We start from the raw sequence: 16,780 nt of genomic DNA, 5'->3' as shown, positions 1-16,780 counted from the left end.
TTTTGAAATCATTGCCCTGGTTTCAACCCAAAGGATCGTAGCCTTTTCTTTCCATGATAATGAATCTCACTCCTTCCCAATACAGATGACCTTGACCAAATATATCTCAGGTTGGTTAAAACAAAGAAACATAAATTTTTTTTTAAACAAGTAATCAGGCTTTTAGAGCTTTGACTCACATAAAACACAAAATCATTAGACATTCTGTAAGTGACTCATTGATGTGCTCTTTCTTCCCAACACCCTTTACACATCGTGATTTATTTTTTTTTACAGAAGTATCTGTGGCAAGATCCAGTAGCATAGAAGAGAAACGGTGTGGGGGTAAGTTCCTCTTTTTAACTAATTTTTAATTGATTTCTGAGATTTTTCCCATCATTTCTCTTCCCATATGTTTCATCTGATGTTTGGCCCAAGAAAAACAGACTGGAGAAACCCTTGACCCAAACACCTTACGCTGCGGTGGTGTGAATGCGGGTAGTCAATATTTGACATCTGGATGAGTGGGTCTCGGGTGCAGTATCTACCAGCCTCGTCAGCATCACCGTGGCAGGTGGGAGGAGTGCAGATCCTTAAGCCCTGCCTCAACCTGTACGATCAGAACCTCTCTGGGTGGGGCCCAGCACTCTGTGGCTTAATAAGCTTTTCGGGGGATTTTGGTGGATGCTAATCAGCATTAGCACAGCTAATAACCAGTGATCTTGATATTAGCTGTAGTTAAATTTCTCATGAGTAAAACTCAATTCAAGCATCTTCTTTATAGTGCAAACACATGGCAGCCAGCCTCAAGCCCCCAGACTGTTGGAGTGACGACATCGTAATGGGGTATAAGGTTATACCTACATCTCTCGAGGTGGTTTTTAAACTTTCTGCAAACCTGAATGACAAAACTCACCTTCTCTGGTTCCAGTTCATGCTAAATTTGGACTTGACTGCCCGTGTTTACCTTGTCTGGGCAGGAGGGACTGACTGTCCACTGGTCAAAGCCCATGTTCTGTCGACCTTGGTTAATCGGAGCCAATATCCACACCAAGACCACAGATTTATCCGTGTGGCTGGTGACCTAGAAATGCCCATTCCTACCATAATCCATCCCACCAGGGAGTTGTAGAAGCTCAGCCAGAGGCTCCAGTCTTTATGTTCAATCCGAATCCAGAGCTTCGTGGGCATGTTTTAGGAACGTACTGACTGTTACTAATACATTAATTAAGAGCTCACTCTCTGATGCATTCTGTTTAGTTAGTTGTTAATCTGTTCATTTAATAATCTTTGCGGAGCGCCCACTCCGTGAGCTCTGTGAGGGGCACTGAGTTGACCGTGGGGACACAAATAGCCCCAGCCCTTCTGGAACCAGCAGTCATATCATAAAAGACCCCAGTGCCTGAGAAACACAGTGTCTGGTGTCTGCCCTACATCGGTTCAGCAAGCTCACAGAGGGGCAGTCACTGACTTGGGATCCAGCTGGAAGATGAACAGTCACTAGTTCCCATAAAATAAATCCTAGCTGTAAGTGTCCCTTAATATTTTTGGATCAGTCACTCTATACCACTGTATTAAATGGCAAGAAGTATCCTATTTGATCTTCACAAAGAGTGTTCGTGTAGGTGCCACGGCCCACAGTTCCTTAGTGTAAAACCTTTGGAGATACAGGAAGGTTTTAGAATTCAGCGTTTTTCAGATTTCAGTTGGGTCATAGGGGGCTTTTGGTGTCTATTATGTAACACTCTGCAGTGCCCAGGTCTACATTCTGTAACCAGTCTCTTTCATGATACTTTGTGAAGTGTGGGCACAGAGAATGCTAATGTTCCTCCTGCCTTTCTAGTTAGTTCTGCAGCTGAAGGGTCGGGTCAGGTCATGCTTTGCTGCCAGGTGAGTGATGAACAATCCATTTCCAGAGATTTTGGTTTTGTGAATTGCAGCCATGCACTGTCATTGGCATTAAGGTCGGTAAGAGTCAGAGAGATGAGGCCACAGGCCGAAGTTCGCGCAGGTAGTCAACAATGGAGCCAGAGTTTGGCTCCAGGCAGTGGGATCTGAGTGGGAGCTTTAAGGCCAGAGTACCACAGGAAAAGGATCTTGGCAGTGGGTATCTGGGAGGATTGTGTCTGGAGGGCTGGAGCCACAGCAGTCCTGGTCAGGAGACAGTTTTGGACAACACTCAGGGTCCAGGGACACCTGCTGCCCTCGGAGGCAGCAAAGGTCCAAAGTGAAGCAGTTTTTAAGAGTGTCCATGTCCTATGTGAGGCCAAGACAGAACTTGGCCAAGACTATCAACCAGCTGATACCTCTGCAGAGTTGATTGGCCCTCCATGCCTGCCAGAGATTGAAAAACCATTTTCCCCAGCCAGCCCTCTCTGGGTTAGGATATAGGAGACCTTCAAGGGCCTTGAGCACCTGGGAGAACATGGTGCAAAGTCCATTCCCATCCTAAAACGCTGCTTCTTGTGTCGGAGTCAGATGGGCTAATTGGCTACCCAACCCCAAGTCAAGCCTTGACATGCTGTTGATTAAATCATAGAGACATTCCTTACTCTGTAATATTCAGAACTGATGTTTTTCGATGTTTAGGCTGCTCACATTGACACACAGGCAAGTCAGAGGTCATATGGGTCTGGGTGTTGGGCTGATGGGTAAAAAGAACCCCTAGCAAAATGTTTTGGGATGTTTAGGGAGACAACACAGATGTCTTTTTTGGTTTCCATTTGAAGAGAAATCAATCAAATTTTGTACAGGAAATCATCCAGTTGAGCCAACTGGATCGCTGGTTTCTATTCCAGCTTTCCTGACCAAAAACAACAGGAAGAAAAAAAGCATGTTCAAAGCAAAGAGCCACACTAAGCAAATTCAAAAGAGATTTAATAGACACTATTTCTCCCTATGCAGAAAAATGTACGCCTGTTGAAATTTTTCAATTTAGCTATTTTTAGTTTCATGAGACACAAAGACTATATAATCCTCATAAAGATGTCAGTTGGCCCCGGCCTTCCCCGGGCACCTGCAGGCATGATTCATTTGACTAATGACAAAGTATCTGCATATGGCGGGCATCATACATCTTCCACATGTTATAATAAACTGTTATCAGTGCGACAGAAAGGACTTTTATCAGTAGATGCGTTGACCCTGGGGAGTCAAAATGGCTGAAGTATAAAACAGTGACAGCACGTGTGAAATGTGCTCTCGCTTCCCTTGAGCGTAGCTTCAGTGTTACAGTAGACACTTCTGGCGGTTGCTGGTGGGATGCCCCCTGGATGCTTTGTCCAACTGGCCCAGGTCGGGTGCTGTCCAGCTCTGGAGGCTTCAGACAAAATCAGGAAAGGTCAGAGATTTATGAACTGCTTCCATTTTGTTAAACCATGGACCAAAGAATCAAGAAGTGAAAAACCAGTGGATGTGGGGGAGCAGGTGATGCTTGTGGAATATTCTAGTAACGTCTACCTGGATTATCCAGGGCTTGATGCTGAAGCCATTGGACGCCTGCGTTAGGAATGGAGTAGGAGTGAGGGGGTAGCAGCTCACAGTGAACCCAGCCTCTATGTATGCCGGCTGCTTACCTGGGGAAGCAGTGCCATCTCTCAGGAGTCCCGGGAACGCGGCATCTGGGAGCAGCAAAGGGACGACGTCAGGGTGTTGGGGGACAGTGAGGGTACCCCATCTCTGCTGCAGATTCAAGCAGGAGCCAGGGTAGTTGAGGGGCAACCATCCCAGGGCCTGGGTGCAGGGGACAGACTTGCAGGCCTTCTCTCCCTGAGAGCCTGGGGACCTCTCTCTGTGGCTGTGTGATTCGCCTGATGTCTCCAGTGTGCCTGGCAGGCATTTCCAATGGTTCTATTTGGGTGCAGGATGGACAGACAGATCAGTGAAGAGTGTGGGTGACACTGCACCCCCTGGTGGTGTATGGATGGGACACCATGGGGGAAAGCCAGTCCTTGGGATGTGTCCTGTGCTGGGATAAGACCAGTAACCACAGGCGACAGGTTAGCCACATGGCACCAACACGGAGTAGAAAAAGTAAGGTCATGTTCTGCTTCACCTGATTTCCACTGAGCCCAGCTTCGTGAGCATTGCCCAGATATTGTCTTTATTCCTTGAAAGGCTTGAAACCTTCATTGTACGGTATTCCATCAGCACGTGATGGACATCTATTTGCTTTGCGGTTGTGTCTCAGACATTACAAAGGTCTTTGTTATGTTACCTTGATGTCCCTCAAGCCAATCCCATATTAGAGATATAAATCCACGTCTGCTCATTTTTTCGACATCTTGTATGCATAATTCAAGGAAAATAACCCAAAGATGCTATTTAATAGAAAAAAAACGTAAAAGAGGGTTGTTTCATAAACATTAGAAGATCATATTTTATTCCCTTGGCACAAACCGTTTATTTCTTTGGTATAAATCATTTTCTTTATAAGGTCTCCAAAATACAGTCATTTTGAGCAAAATTGGAAGCAGTCAATGCGTTCTCACTTTGTTCATGTATGCTAAAGGCTGGGATGTTCCGCCTGTTAGGGAGCATGGAACAAGTGTTCTCTAGGAACCCCCCAGACCAGAGATCACGCTGCACTTGAAACACATGAGCCGACTTGTACAATCCCTTAAAGAAAAAACTGCTTCTGCTAGTACATTAAGGTGACCTCCGAAAGACTGACTGTAGCCCGTAAGAGCATGTGCTGAAAATATGCCGTGCTCCCTGCAGGGGAGCGTGTTGGCGGCCATGACATTTCAAAGGAAGGTCACGGGCCTTTTATTTGGTCTTGCTCTTTTCATCCAAGTGCGTTGAGCTGTTGAGTGGTGTGTTCTTTTCCAAAGTAGCGTCGCTTTTGATGCTGTCTTCCCAGAGTTCAATATGTTCCACATGATTGCCGTGGGGCTGAGCAGCTCCATCCTGGGCTGCCTCCTTACACTGCTCGTCTACACCTACTGCCAGCGGTACCAGCAGCAATCCCACGACGCCACCGTCATCCACCCTGTTGCTCCCGCCCCTCTCAACACCAGCATAACTAACCACATCAACAAACTGGACAAGTACGACTCGGTGGAAGCCATCAAGGTAAGGGATCGGCAGACAGACGGGCAAGGAAGGGCCCCTGGGAGCTGTTGGCAAAGCTCAGGGGTGGTGGCTTCAGTGAAAGAGTGGAGAGCAAGGTACCAGGTGCCTCTCATGATGAGTTGCCATCTTAGCTTCGCTTTACCTGCAAGAAAGATGGCACCTTCTATTGGGAAGTAGGTTAAAAATAGGACTTGGGGGGCGCCTGGGTGGCATAGCGGTTAAGCATCTGCCTTCGGCTCAGGGCGTGATCCCGGCGTTATGGGATCGAGCCCCACATCAGGCTCCTCCGCTATGAGCCTGCTTCTTCCTCTCCCACTCCCCCTGCTTGTGTTCCCTCTCTCGCTGGCTGTCTCTATCTCTGTCGAATAAATAAATAAATAAAATCTTTAAAAAAAAATAGGACTTGGAAACAGCAACAGTACAATGCTGGAAAATACTGGGTCATTGGCCAATGTCCAGCTCTGCCTCCACTGTGCCTTCCGTGTCCAAAGAGAGGTCTTGCTAAAGGGAAGAGCTCCAGGCTGAAGACCTGTACAGACCCGACAGTGGTAATGAGGACCAGGATGGGGTAATCTGATATCCGGGTTCATTGCAGGAATCACCAGGATCGCATCCTGAGAAAAATTGTTACATTATTATAAAGATTATCTTCAAATAATTTTTATGCATAATGAAGGTTTTCAGCTTCGCGTGCTGTGTGACTGGTGTGGGACGAAGTGTTCTGTTACGTTTTCTCAGTGGGTGATTAATTCAGTGCTCGACCCAGAAATAGAGAGTCAATGGCCTGTCTCCTCATTCTGAGGAAGAAGGAGTGGAAAGGGCATGAGCTCTGGACCAGGCAGACCTGAGTCCATGAGCCACCAGCTGGGTAAACATAAAGCCAGTTACTCACCCTCACTGAGCCTCTGTTTTCTCCTCAGTAAATTGGAGATCATGAGAAGGAAATGAAATAGTTACACTAAATGCCTTGAATAGTGGCTGGCAAAATAAACGTGGTTTTTATCTGAGGCACTGTGTGTCAGGGTTTAGAATACAAGTTAGTTAATTCTTTGAACCTCAGTTTCTTCATCTTTAAAATGGGTATAGCAAAATGTACTGCCGTATCTCTGTTGTGAGGATTAAACGGGATAACATACAGGAGTCGGGGGTGTAGCTGGAAGGGCATCCAGGGCTCCTGTCGACTTCACCCCACGTGCCCTACCACCCACGTGAATGAAGGACGTTCTCATTCTGATATTCCTCTTAAATTGGTGGTTCCCCTTAACATTCCCAGGGAGCATTTTGACGCTCTTTCTGCTATGTTGGTTTCCTTTGAAATTTGATTTCCTTCCCATGTGGGAGGATGGAACGTCTTCAGCCCTTGCAACTTCAGGTGGTTGGAAGGTCTTGTGTCCTGGGGACCATAGTGTCCTCTCTTGTTTCCCTCCTACCACGAGGCCCCCTTCTCCACCACCTGGACAGAGACAGAGCCAGTTGGCCTTTACCCATGGCCCTTGCTTACACCGGGATCCAGAGCCCATCAGCACCTGATGCTAATCACGTGCTGGGGCCAGGGAAGGAAGCACCAGGCACTGATAACACGCCCCTCATACCCTCTCAGCACTGAGCGCCCAGAGTATGAGGGGGAACATGAGCTCCTTTTATGAACAGGAACCTTTCAAACAAGCCTTCAGAACCCAAGAATGGGGCTCCTCTGAGTGTGATTCCAATCTATCAACCTGTGTTATGTCAAGTGTCTCAAGATAATTTAGCTGGTTTTCTGATCTCACTTGAGGTCACTTCTGATCTCACTTGAGGTCACTTCTGATCTCACAGGACCCACACAAGATAATAAGAAATGTCATTGCTATGAGGGCAGAGGGCTCTGAGGGCACTGACTGCTGCCTAGTCTCTAATGATCTTTCTGGAACTTTCTTCTGATACCTTGCCCTGACCAGTCCTGGACAGTTGGCCTCTGCCAACCTTCTGACATCTTTATGTCAGTCCTTCTAGTATTTACCGTCAACCTGGCATAGTTTGCATTTTGAAAGTGTTGGTGGGTGCCTTTAATGACTTAATAAAGAAGGACATCCGTGTCAGAAGTGGCTACAGTAGCCTGTGTTGGGGGACCCATAGCTGTGCCCCCCCAATAATATGCATATTATGGCCTGCTGAATAAGAAGGTCCAGGCCACATGGGATCAGCGGGCAGCTGCCCCTCTGGGGAAGGAGAAACCCCAGGGTTGTTTTGACGGAAGGCACAGTTTCAGTGCACTCACTCAAAGGAAGTCAGGTCCCAAGGATTATTACTCACCCATCCCAGTGAGCCTGGGGAAGGGCAGTCCTCCATCCCTGGTCAGCAGTGAGCAAGAGACAGAGAGAGGGCAGCAGGCACCTGTTACTTATAAGGTGGTTGGGGCAGACATCACTCAGATTTTGGAGGCTCAGCTCTTAAGTGGCTATTTTACTTCTTAATTTTCTTCAAGATTTTATTTATTTATTTAGAGGATGTGCAAGTGGAGGAGGGGGAGGTGCAAAGGGAGGGGGAGAGAGAGAATCTCAAGCAGACTCCCCGCTAAGTCCATCTCAGGACCCTGAGATCCCCGAAATCAAGAGTCGGACACTCAACCGAGTCACCCAGGCGCCCCTCTAAGTGGTTATTTTAAAAGATGTCCCAGAATAGCTCTATTTTTAACTTCCTGAGGAAACTCCATACTGTTTTCCAGAGTGGCTGCACCAGCTGGCATTCCCACCATTCCCACCAACCATGTAAGATGGTTCCCCTTTCTCCACATCTTTGCCAACATTTGTTGTTCCCTGTTAATTTTAGCCATTCTAACTGATTGTGCGGGGGTGGGGGGGATGGGGTAACTGGGTGATGGGCATTAAGGAGGGCACGTGATGTGATGAGCACTGGGTGTTAAACGCAACTGATGAATCATTGAACACGACATCTGAAACTAATCATGTACTATATGTTGGCTAATTGAATTTAAATAAAAAAAAATAAATTTAAAAAAAAAAAGGGGTGCGCCAGGAAAGCAAACCAGGAACTTATGGTGGGAACACTAAACTGGGGTCCTTAGGTAAACGTGCAGATGCTGGGTCTGAGCGGGCTTGCCAGGCTGCAAAATGCCCAGGTGGCTACTTGGAGTGGCTGCTCTCTCATCACATGCTCACCTGCTAACAAATGTAGACAATGAAAAGAAATCAAGCCATTTGAAATTCCATGCATTTACTTAAATAAGCTCCTTCAAAATCTCTTATCATTGTACCTGTCCGTGATAATCAGGAAGCTGCTTAAATTTTACTCAGTTACGTAGCACTCAAAGTGTCTGTTGATTTGAGATCGTTGGAGTTTTAGGTTTGTTGAAGGTTTGGATTTCTCAAGATCTACTTACCAAAAACTGCCAACCTCATTCTGGTCATGAAACAGGTCCTCAGGAAGGCAAATAAGGTGAAGAAGCAAGTAAGTGAGAAATCACACTTAGAACAATCGAGCCTCAGAAGGGAGTTCATATTCAACGTAATTGTTCCCTCATTATGTTCTCTTTCCGACGTACTGCTTATGGAGTATTCTTAAATCTTTTTTTCTATTATTTTACTTTTTATAGGCATTTAACAAAAACAACTTGATCCTAGAGGAAAGAAACAAGTATTTCAACCCACATCTTACTGGGAAGACCTATTCTAACGCCTACTTTACAGATCTCAATAATTACGATGAGTACTAATAGCTGTGATATTTTTGGCTTCTTGTAACCCCCCAGTTCCTCAAGGCCTGCGCTCCATGACTGCCCATGTTTCCAAGACTTCAGAGATGAAGTTTGAATACATTTCAAGTGCATTTCAAGCCGTGAGTGTCCCATTGCTGCCAAAAACAGACATCCTTAAAAGCAACAAAAATCTAAATACGATGTCGTGAAAATCTGGTCTAAATGCTTGATCATTGTTGAATGAGCCATGGCGTAAAGTTTTGTTTTGTTTTTTTATTGTGTTCAGTCCATTTTTCTCACAAGTCAGTTGTTTTCTTGAGCTTTTTAATAAATGTACGACCCACATAGGAAGGAGTCTTTAGAACTAGGAATGTCTTCCTTCTCTTGAGCATAAACCTTCATGATGTTTTAGTTCAAGAAAATAGACGCTTCCGCTGAGAGTCTGCCTCCCTCCACAAGGAGTGTCAGGTTCATGGTATTTGATAAAACGAAGGATATGAATGTGGCTGTACAGTTATCCACCATGGATTTCCCATCTTCCCAACCTGGATAATTCTGTGGAATCCTTGGAAGCAACTTGTGTGTTTGGACTTGGAATGGTTCTCGCCTGGGCAGGGGCAGGGATTCACCCTGGCTTGTGTCTGCAGAGGGGATGATGGTATGTGGTGTGACACAGTCATTCCTCCTTTGGTCTTGATGCAGTTCCTGTGTTATCCCTGGTGCAGTTGAGCTTAAAGACCGGAGGTTCAGACATGATGAAGGGGCCAGCGTTCGGTGCAATGCTGCAAGGCCAGCTGCCATGTTCTCACTTGTGGATTTCCTAGCATTCCAGGGAGCTCCTTGTCACGTGGTTGGCCTGGAAGCCCACCTGTCCGGTGCACAGTAACATCCTGAAGAGCCATCTGTAAAACCACCACTCGTTCACCATTTGGATATCTTCCTCATCCTCTCTCTCCCTGCAAGGAAAGAGCATGAACGTTGGTGACACCAATGAGGGAACGTATTGAAAATACTTTGAAATATAATTGAAGCCAACTTTTTAAAAATTTTCCATGTTATAGAAAGGATTGAAAGAACTGACAGTGAAGGAGAAGCAACTTTTTATTTTCTATCTCCTGATAAAACTAGTGTCTGGCAATCAGCCCCTTCCCAGAGCATTACGTGGAAAGAAAACTAGCTTTCTGCAGCCCATCCATGGACACACTGAAGTGCGCCCCGAGTACCCAGCAGTCATTTGGGGCCTCCAGGTCAGGTGAGGAGGAGCCGTTTCGTTCTGGTGCCTTGTGTCTCTCTATCTCAGTGCTGCCCTCCCCTCCGCCCCCTTCCACTTCTGCCTGCACGGAGGCAACAGCATTTCAAGATGTACCTTGAGAAAGCAGGGAAGTAAGGTTTTCCGTGATCCCTGTGGTTCTGAGCATTGATCCCCACTAAGCAGTTCAGAGCGCTATCATGCTATTTGTAGAAGTCCCTGCAAAGGAAAAAAGCGGGAGAAACTACTCAGAAACAACTGATAAATAATACATGGCAGTTGGTTGAATAATTTTTGAAAGTAAGAACACGATCGGAACTGTTCATCTGTTGCCGGTGGGTGTGGCGAAAAAGACCTACGTGGACAGTAGGGCACGTTCTCCGGCAGCGACCCTTCAGATCGGTGGACACACGCAGCGCGGGCTTTGAGGAGCACGGACTTACTAGCACACGTGTTTTTACCTATCCAGTTCAAAGGAACAATTTCAGAAAGCGTTGGGGGAAATCCCACGTGTAGTCATGAGTATTGCTGTATTGAAAATATCCTCACACACCCAGATGTTCAGAAGCCACTCTACTAAAATTCCAGCTGAAACGGCAGGGGGTCTCCGGGAGGTCAGAGACATTGCACCTGAAAGGTGTTCTGGGTCCTTCCAGCGGGGAGTCCTCGGGTGCCGCTGCCGCACGGCGTGTCCGCTGCGGGAGACCGCTCTGCTTAGACACGCAGAGCCGGAGGCTGTGGTGAGGAGCTGAATTCTGCCGGAGGGTTTCCTCGTTGGTCCTCAGCTGGATTCGGGTTGGATGCTTCCCCTTGTGTTACCACTCTGCTTTAGGAAGAACGTCCACGAAGCACATTATGATTGATTTTGAACGCTTCCCCCCCAATGTTTTCTAAGCTCTAAAGGTCATTTTCTCTCCCCCGGAAAGAGAATACTAATATTTTGAACAACATCACTGGACCCGATTAGAAGCTTCCTTTTTTTTTTAATGTTTTTTTTATTATATTATGTTAAATGCTGTCCACGCTGGACTTCAGTCCTCCTGCAGTGCCTGGGGGCAGCCCCCACCCTCCACGCGGAATTTTCATGTTGCTGATTATAACATCCTGGAGCTTATCACTGCAAAAAAATGCTCTCGCCTTTGTTCCCTGACACTCCACTCAAAGAAAAATTACTCTGGCTTCTCTCTCTGTCTCTCTCTGTCTCTCTCACATTCTCCATATTTCACAGAATTTCAGTTGGTTAAGAAGAATTTTAACTGTATATTAACTATTTTAAGCAGCTACAGAGTAACTTTTGCTTTTCCATCCTTCTGTGGCTATTGCTCGTAGGTGTGTGCCTCCCCTCCGTACCCCCGGTTGTTGCCTGAGCCCCAGATGGGCTTTCACGGGGTGCCTCCCACACCCAGGGGGACCTCCTAACTAAAGCAGCTCTCCTGGAGGCTGCCATGTTTGCCATTCCCCGTGGGTAACATTGTAAGTTGCTGAGTGACTTTTTCTTTATCTTTATCTTTTTTTCCTTTTCCTTCCTTCTGTTTTCCTTCTTCCTTCCTTCCTTCCTTCCTTCCTCCCTCCCTCCCTAGCACAAGCAGCAGAGATAGGGACTCATATTTTTCAGCCGCACCCCCTCTGAACCTAACATCAAATGACACTAATCACAGTTTAATCTCCAGTGTTATTTCTGATATGGTTGAAGTTTGCCTGGTTCTCATTAGGAAACTGGCTTTCGTGGGGCTCACGTTAAATCTTTGGAAGTGATTCCCAGCCGCAGGGCTGCGCAGGGTCCTTTCTCCAGACTGGACTAGGCCCCGTCCAGCGCCATCTGCGGAGGCCTGCGTCCTAGGAAGGAGAACACAGCATGGCTTTCCCCAAGGAGCGCTGTGGACCAGTGGCTGGCATGAGCCAGAGGACTTCATCACCCCTGAGCCATGGGACTGTGACTTGGGAGGAGCTCTGCCCCCTGGAAGCCCCTCTGCCAGCAGACCAGGTGCTTCCTTGCACGGTTGCCCAACTCGCTGGAGGCCTGTGTCCCTGCTGCCTCGGGGAGGCCACTGTGCCCCACTCCTGCGGGGACGTTCAGCAAGCCCGCTCAGGTGCGTCCTGCCGGGAAGTGGCGCTTCCTTGTGTGTGTGCGGGGTGGGACTGCAGAAGAGTGGACGGTGGGGGACACGTGTCCCTGCCCCTGAGAGGCCCCTGTCCCTGGGAAGGGGCCGCCCCGTGCTTGGGGTGGACCAGGGTCTGGCCCCACGGACTCACGGAGAAATGCCAAAGAGAAGAGAAGCAAAGGTGGGAAAAGGTCAGTTAGTAGGGGACCGAGAAAATGGGGACCCAGTGGCTCCCGAGCCAGCGTGAGCGCCGGTCCCAGGTGGGGAGCCGGGATGGGTGGACGCATGGTTCTGTGGGTCCGATGCCGGGACTCTTCCAGGACCGACAGTCCAGAAGGCTGCAGTTTCAGCCGAGGGTGGGCTGTTTCCTTCTCTGTCTGCACCAGAGCGAGAGTCGTGGGCCTCAAAGCCCAGGAGGGTGAGTGTTCCCACTGGAGGCTTTGGTAGAATCCGTGGGTCAGACCGCCTTCCAAGTTAGGGACAAAGTGTCAGCGGGGGAGTTCCGTGTCCCCAGGGCTACCTACAGGATGCGTGAGTGTGTAAGGGCAGATCAGAGGAGATTTCGTGCTAAATATACATCCAGTCTGCACTTAGCTAATTTTGCATAAACACCCCCTTAATGTGCACGGAAGGGGCAGTCTTGGTAGTGTCTGAATTCAAGAGTATCTTTATGCTTCTTTATGCCATTTACTTGTTTTTAGAATAAATCATGGACATGTCCCCGACACTGTCAAAGAACCTTCAGCAGGATCTTTTACACTCCATTGGGGTTTTCTGGTGTGTGGCATTTGGGGGCAACTCCATTGAATTCAGCCTTTCCATCTCCAAAGCTAGCTCTGGGGCACCCATCCAGGGGCCACGGTACCAGTGGAGGGGGAGGGGCATACAGTGAACTGCTTCTGCCTCAAAGCGGCCATTCTCCACAGAGCAGGACTGTCCCTGAGCCTCCAGCTCCAATAATCAGTGTTCCCGAAGGTGGAAACTATAATGAGAACCTTAAATCAACTCATACCCAAACTCTTTGCTATTCTTTTTAAGATGAGGCAAAGTGGAGTTCGTGGACTGTGTTGGCATGCCCGATACATTCATCCCTTCTCATGTCTCCATTACATCATGGTCATTCTTGTCACCCAGTGAGAGTATGTGGACATAACATTGCAGATTTGATTACCTATGATTATCTGTTATCAGAAAACAAAGCCATTGCTAAGCGCCTTGCTTCTCTGGACAATGGGGGTGAAAAGGGAGAACGTAAAATAACAGTCACTTTGACCAGAGGAATGCACAAAAAAGAATGCCAGTTACTGCACAGTGTATTACCATGTAAGATAAAAGATTTGGAATTTATTTCTGCTGTTCTCTCCTGTTGAGGTCATTAATAATAATTGATTGAAAGATGCTTTGTAACTCTATAAATACTGACTCAAGGTATTCCTGTTCTCTGTTTTGATAACCTGATAAAATACAGGGAAATGCTGGAATCCTTGCTTTTCCCTTTGGAAATTGAAAAGTAATGAACAAGATGCAATGTTGGATTATTGGCAGGGATTTCTATAATGACTATTCTGTACTCCTTTTTTTATGGACTTATATTAAAGATCTGTTATACGTATTTTGGGGAGCAGAGGGATCAAGGTTTTTTTCATCTGTCATGTTTTGCATTATCAAAAATTTGATACATGTTACAAAAGCATCAGGGATGGAGATTGTTCTCTCTTGAAAACGTAGTTTACGCTGCACAGGGACTTAGAACATCGTCAAAACCAAATTCAGAGCCTACAGCAAGTGTAGTAAGCTGCCTCGTAGTATTTGCAAAAGATCATATTCGTTCTGCCATCAAAAGCAGTCGAGCTTATTACTCATGACCAGAGTCAGAGTCAATTTTTGCTCAAGCAAACAGGTTTTCCTGTACTGACATGATGAGGCTAAGTAGCCAAGGATATTTTAAAACCTGAAAGGAACAAAGTAGAGAGAGAAAACCACTCTGTGGCACTTCTCAAACCAACATTTTGGACAGCCAGTGCCATCCATTCCATCTCTTTATACGTAGGAAGAAATCTGAGGCCAGTGGTTGGAACATGACCCTATTCTTTTTCAGCTTCATGGGAACTTAATGCCAAATAGTCCAAGTGTTAGGTGAATGGTAGTTCAGACTGGTTCAAATGCTCGATAAATACAAGCCGGGAGCAAAATCTGGATTCTGGAAAATCCCAAACTGTCCTTCTCTCGTGTCTCTGAGAAGAAAGCATGGTTAGCCTTTCTCTGTAAGTGCGGATGGTTTAATTTCCCATGAAAAGTTGCCAGTGCCTTGTTTGAGATGGTGATTTATCATCTCATCTGGATATTCTTGGTTCCAATTCAAAGCGGAGGATCAATTGGCTACACTTTGAAGAAAATCATTCTTCTATGTCTCTTTGAACTCAGGAATGGAAAATGACCGAGGAGCACATCCTAGACATGATGTTGCCCCCCACTGAGTAGGGCGTGTGGCACCGGAACAGGGGCAGACGTGTGTTCAGGGTTCAGGTTATTCTGGTCTCAGTCCTCCAGAAAGTGACATCACTTTAGTTATACATCTTCCACAAAACACCTTAGAGTTTGGTCTCTAGTAGGGATGCTGGTGTGCTGCCAGTCGAAGTTAGTGTTTGTTACTGTCCCTCTTCAGGCAAGTCCACAGATAGAGGAAAATCAGGCTGCTGACAGCAGGCACAGATACACTGAGTGGAATGAGAACCATCCAGAACTTTGTGTACTTTTTTTTTTAAGTCAATGTCAACACTGCTTACAAGTACACAAAGTTGTCAACTTTGATTTGGATTAAGAAAGCTGATGGTGTTTTCTCTGCTGAAGGTGTTTTTTCTTATACCATGACTGTTGGCCAACATTGAACTTGAACTTCTGCCCTTTGAAGGAAAGCACAGTTTGAACCTTCATCCCCAGCACCTCCATTCACCACCGAAACTCTATGTCATCTGAAAAGAAAACTCACAAACTTGGTCCATTGTAGGATTCTTCAGAAGTGGGTAACAAAGCTTGTGTGTCATGCCCCTTGATGTGGCTTATGAAGATGTTATGAAATTAAATGCCTCGTTCTGTGTTAATTTGCTGTTGCTGTTCTGTGATGCAAAATAAACTTACTTGGGATTGTTTCATTTTTATTCACTGAACCTTCTCCAAAGCCAACTTCAGCCCTTGGGAAACTTGCAGAAAGTTATTGACCTTAAAATTAATTTTTAAAAGACAATATGTATTAATCATAATGACACTCTTTAGATGAGGAAGCATTGCCTTTCCCTTCCTTTGAATGAGGAACCCGTTTCGATTGCCCTGTTGGAATCCTCGTGAATTGCCAGAACTTTCTTCACTGGGCCATTGGGTGCACTTCTTTTCTGTCCTTACATTCAGGTTTCAAGGTTTCATTTGAACAAAAACTTTGTTGTTAGAAATGTGTAATACAAATTTCCAATAGTCTTCCCTTTTATGTTTTCTGTTCATGAGTTCATTGGTCTTAAATGCTCACTTGAGAGCTGTCCAGGTCTATATCCAAGAATGTTGTTTAATGACACCTGACAGATACATTGCTTTCAAAACTCAGTTTGAGATACCTACTGTGGCATCCCAGCCAGGGAGCTCATGAGCTGCTGCATTGGATCAATTATGGAAATTCTGAGAAGAGGTGGGGGGGGGTTACCCGCAGATCAGCAGAAACCAACTCACACCTGCTGCAAGTCCCAACTCTGAGGAAAGCAAACATATCTATAAGATAAAATGAGCTGTTATTACACAAGGGGAAATGCCGTGCTCACTCACTGCTCTCGGTGAATTGCCAGTTTCTATAATCCAAACCAGTTCATCTTTTTTTAGACCATGAATCCGTGAAGAATGATCCTGAGTGCCGCTAAGAGTACAATCCTCCATAGCACCCTCTCTGCACCTTCTCTATCTGCCAACATTTTTGGGGACAAAATTAGAGAATCCTGATTATGTACAGTATAAAGTGTATTATATTTTTTGTACTTATGTTTTATGTAAATAGTTTGTCTCATTCAATTGTATGTGAGCATTGAAATAAATCCTACCATTTAGGAAATGGTTTAGTGGAATTGTTCTTTGCCTCAATATCCCTGTGCCCCCACAGGTGCTAAGGCATGACAGGTCTGTGAAGAGGGTTTCATCAGAATAAGACTGGACAGCCTTCTGGGCCAACCCCCTATCAAGGTCCTGTTTGTTCTTCAGATCCCACGGCCTCTTGAGTGGTGGCCAAGATCGGCCCCACCACCTTCACGATGATTCTGCAGTGCAGGAAAGGAGTGTTAGAAATGTTTCTATGGGCAACAGGACCTACGTGACCAGGAAAGCCAACCAGGGTTTTAATTTACTAGAAGTTGGTATCAGGTACTGTTGATGGCTCATGAACACAGAAGATGCCAGACCCAGGAAAACCTCGTGGAGTGAGAGCCACATTTTATATCTCAGCATCCATGATCCCCTTACCTCTTTCTCTCTCTCTCAACTGTTCAATACACAGTTGAACAGTGCAGGAGATAGGGGTGCTGACGCCTGCAGTTGAAAATCCCCGTATAACTTTTGAGACCCCCCCAAAAAAAACTTTACTAATAGCTTACTCTTGACTGGAAGCCTTACCAGTAACAGAAATAGTCGATGAACAATGTATTTTTTATG

At 46.2% G+C, this 16,780-nt stretch overlaps 1 protein-coding gene across 5 annotated transcripts in view; it reads left to right on the top strand.

Annotated features, from left to right (window-relative positions):
• Positions 1 to 16,187, top strand: part of SEMA5A (semaphorin 5A) — a 477,069-nt gene extending 460,882 nt beyond the window's left edge. For 4 of the 5 annotated variants that reach the window (XM_057312155.1, XM_057312156.1, XM_057312157.1 and 1 more), the window contains 3 exons: positions 277 to 324; positions 4,841 to 5,052; positions 8,645 to 16,187. In XM_057312155.1, the coding sequence (XP_057168138.1) occupies positions 277 to 324; positions 4,841 to 5,052; positions 8,645 to 8,764 (380 nt within the window). In that variant the 3' untranslated portion in view covers positions 8,765 to 16,187. The remainder of the gene's footprint in view (positions 1 to 276; positions 325 to 4,840; positions 5,053 to 8,644) is intronic. The other variant, XM_057312158.1, reaches the window with a different exon arrangement.
• The last annotated feature ends 593 nt before the right edge of the window (positions 16,188 to 16,780 follow it).

Source organism: Ursus arctos, unplaced genomic scaffold, assembly GCF_023065955.2.
Source record: "Ursus arctos isolate Adak ecotype North America unplaced genomic scaffold, UrsArc2.0 scaffold_15, whole genome shotgun sequence".
NCBI lineage: Eukaryota > Metazoa > Chordata > Mammalia > Carnivora > Ursidae > Ursus > Ursus arctos.
The sequence above is the reverse complement of the archived record's forward strand: the minus strand, read 5'-3'. Positions and strand labels throughout refer to the sequence as shown.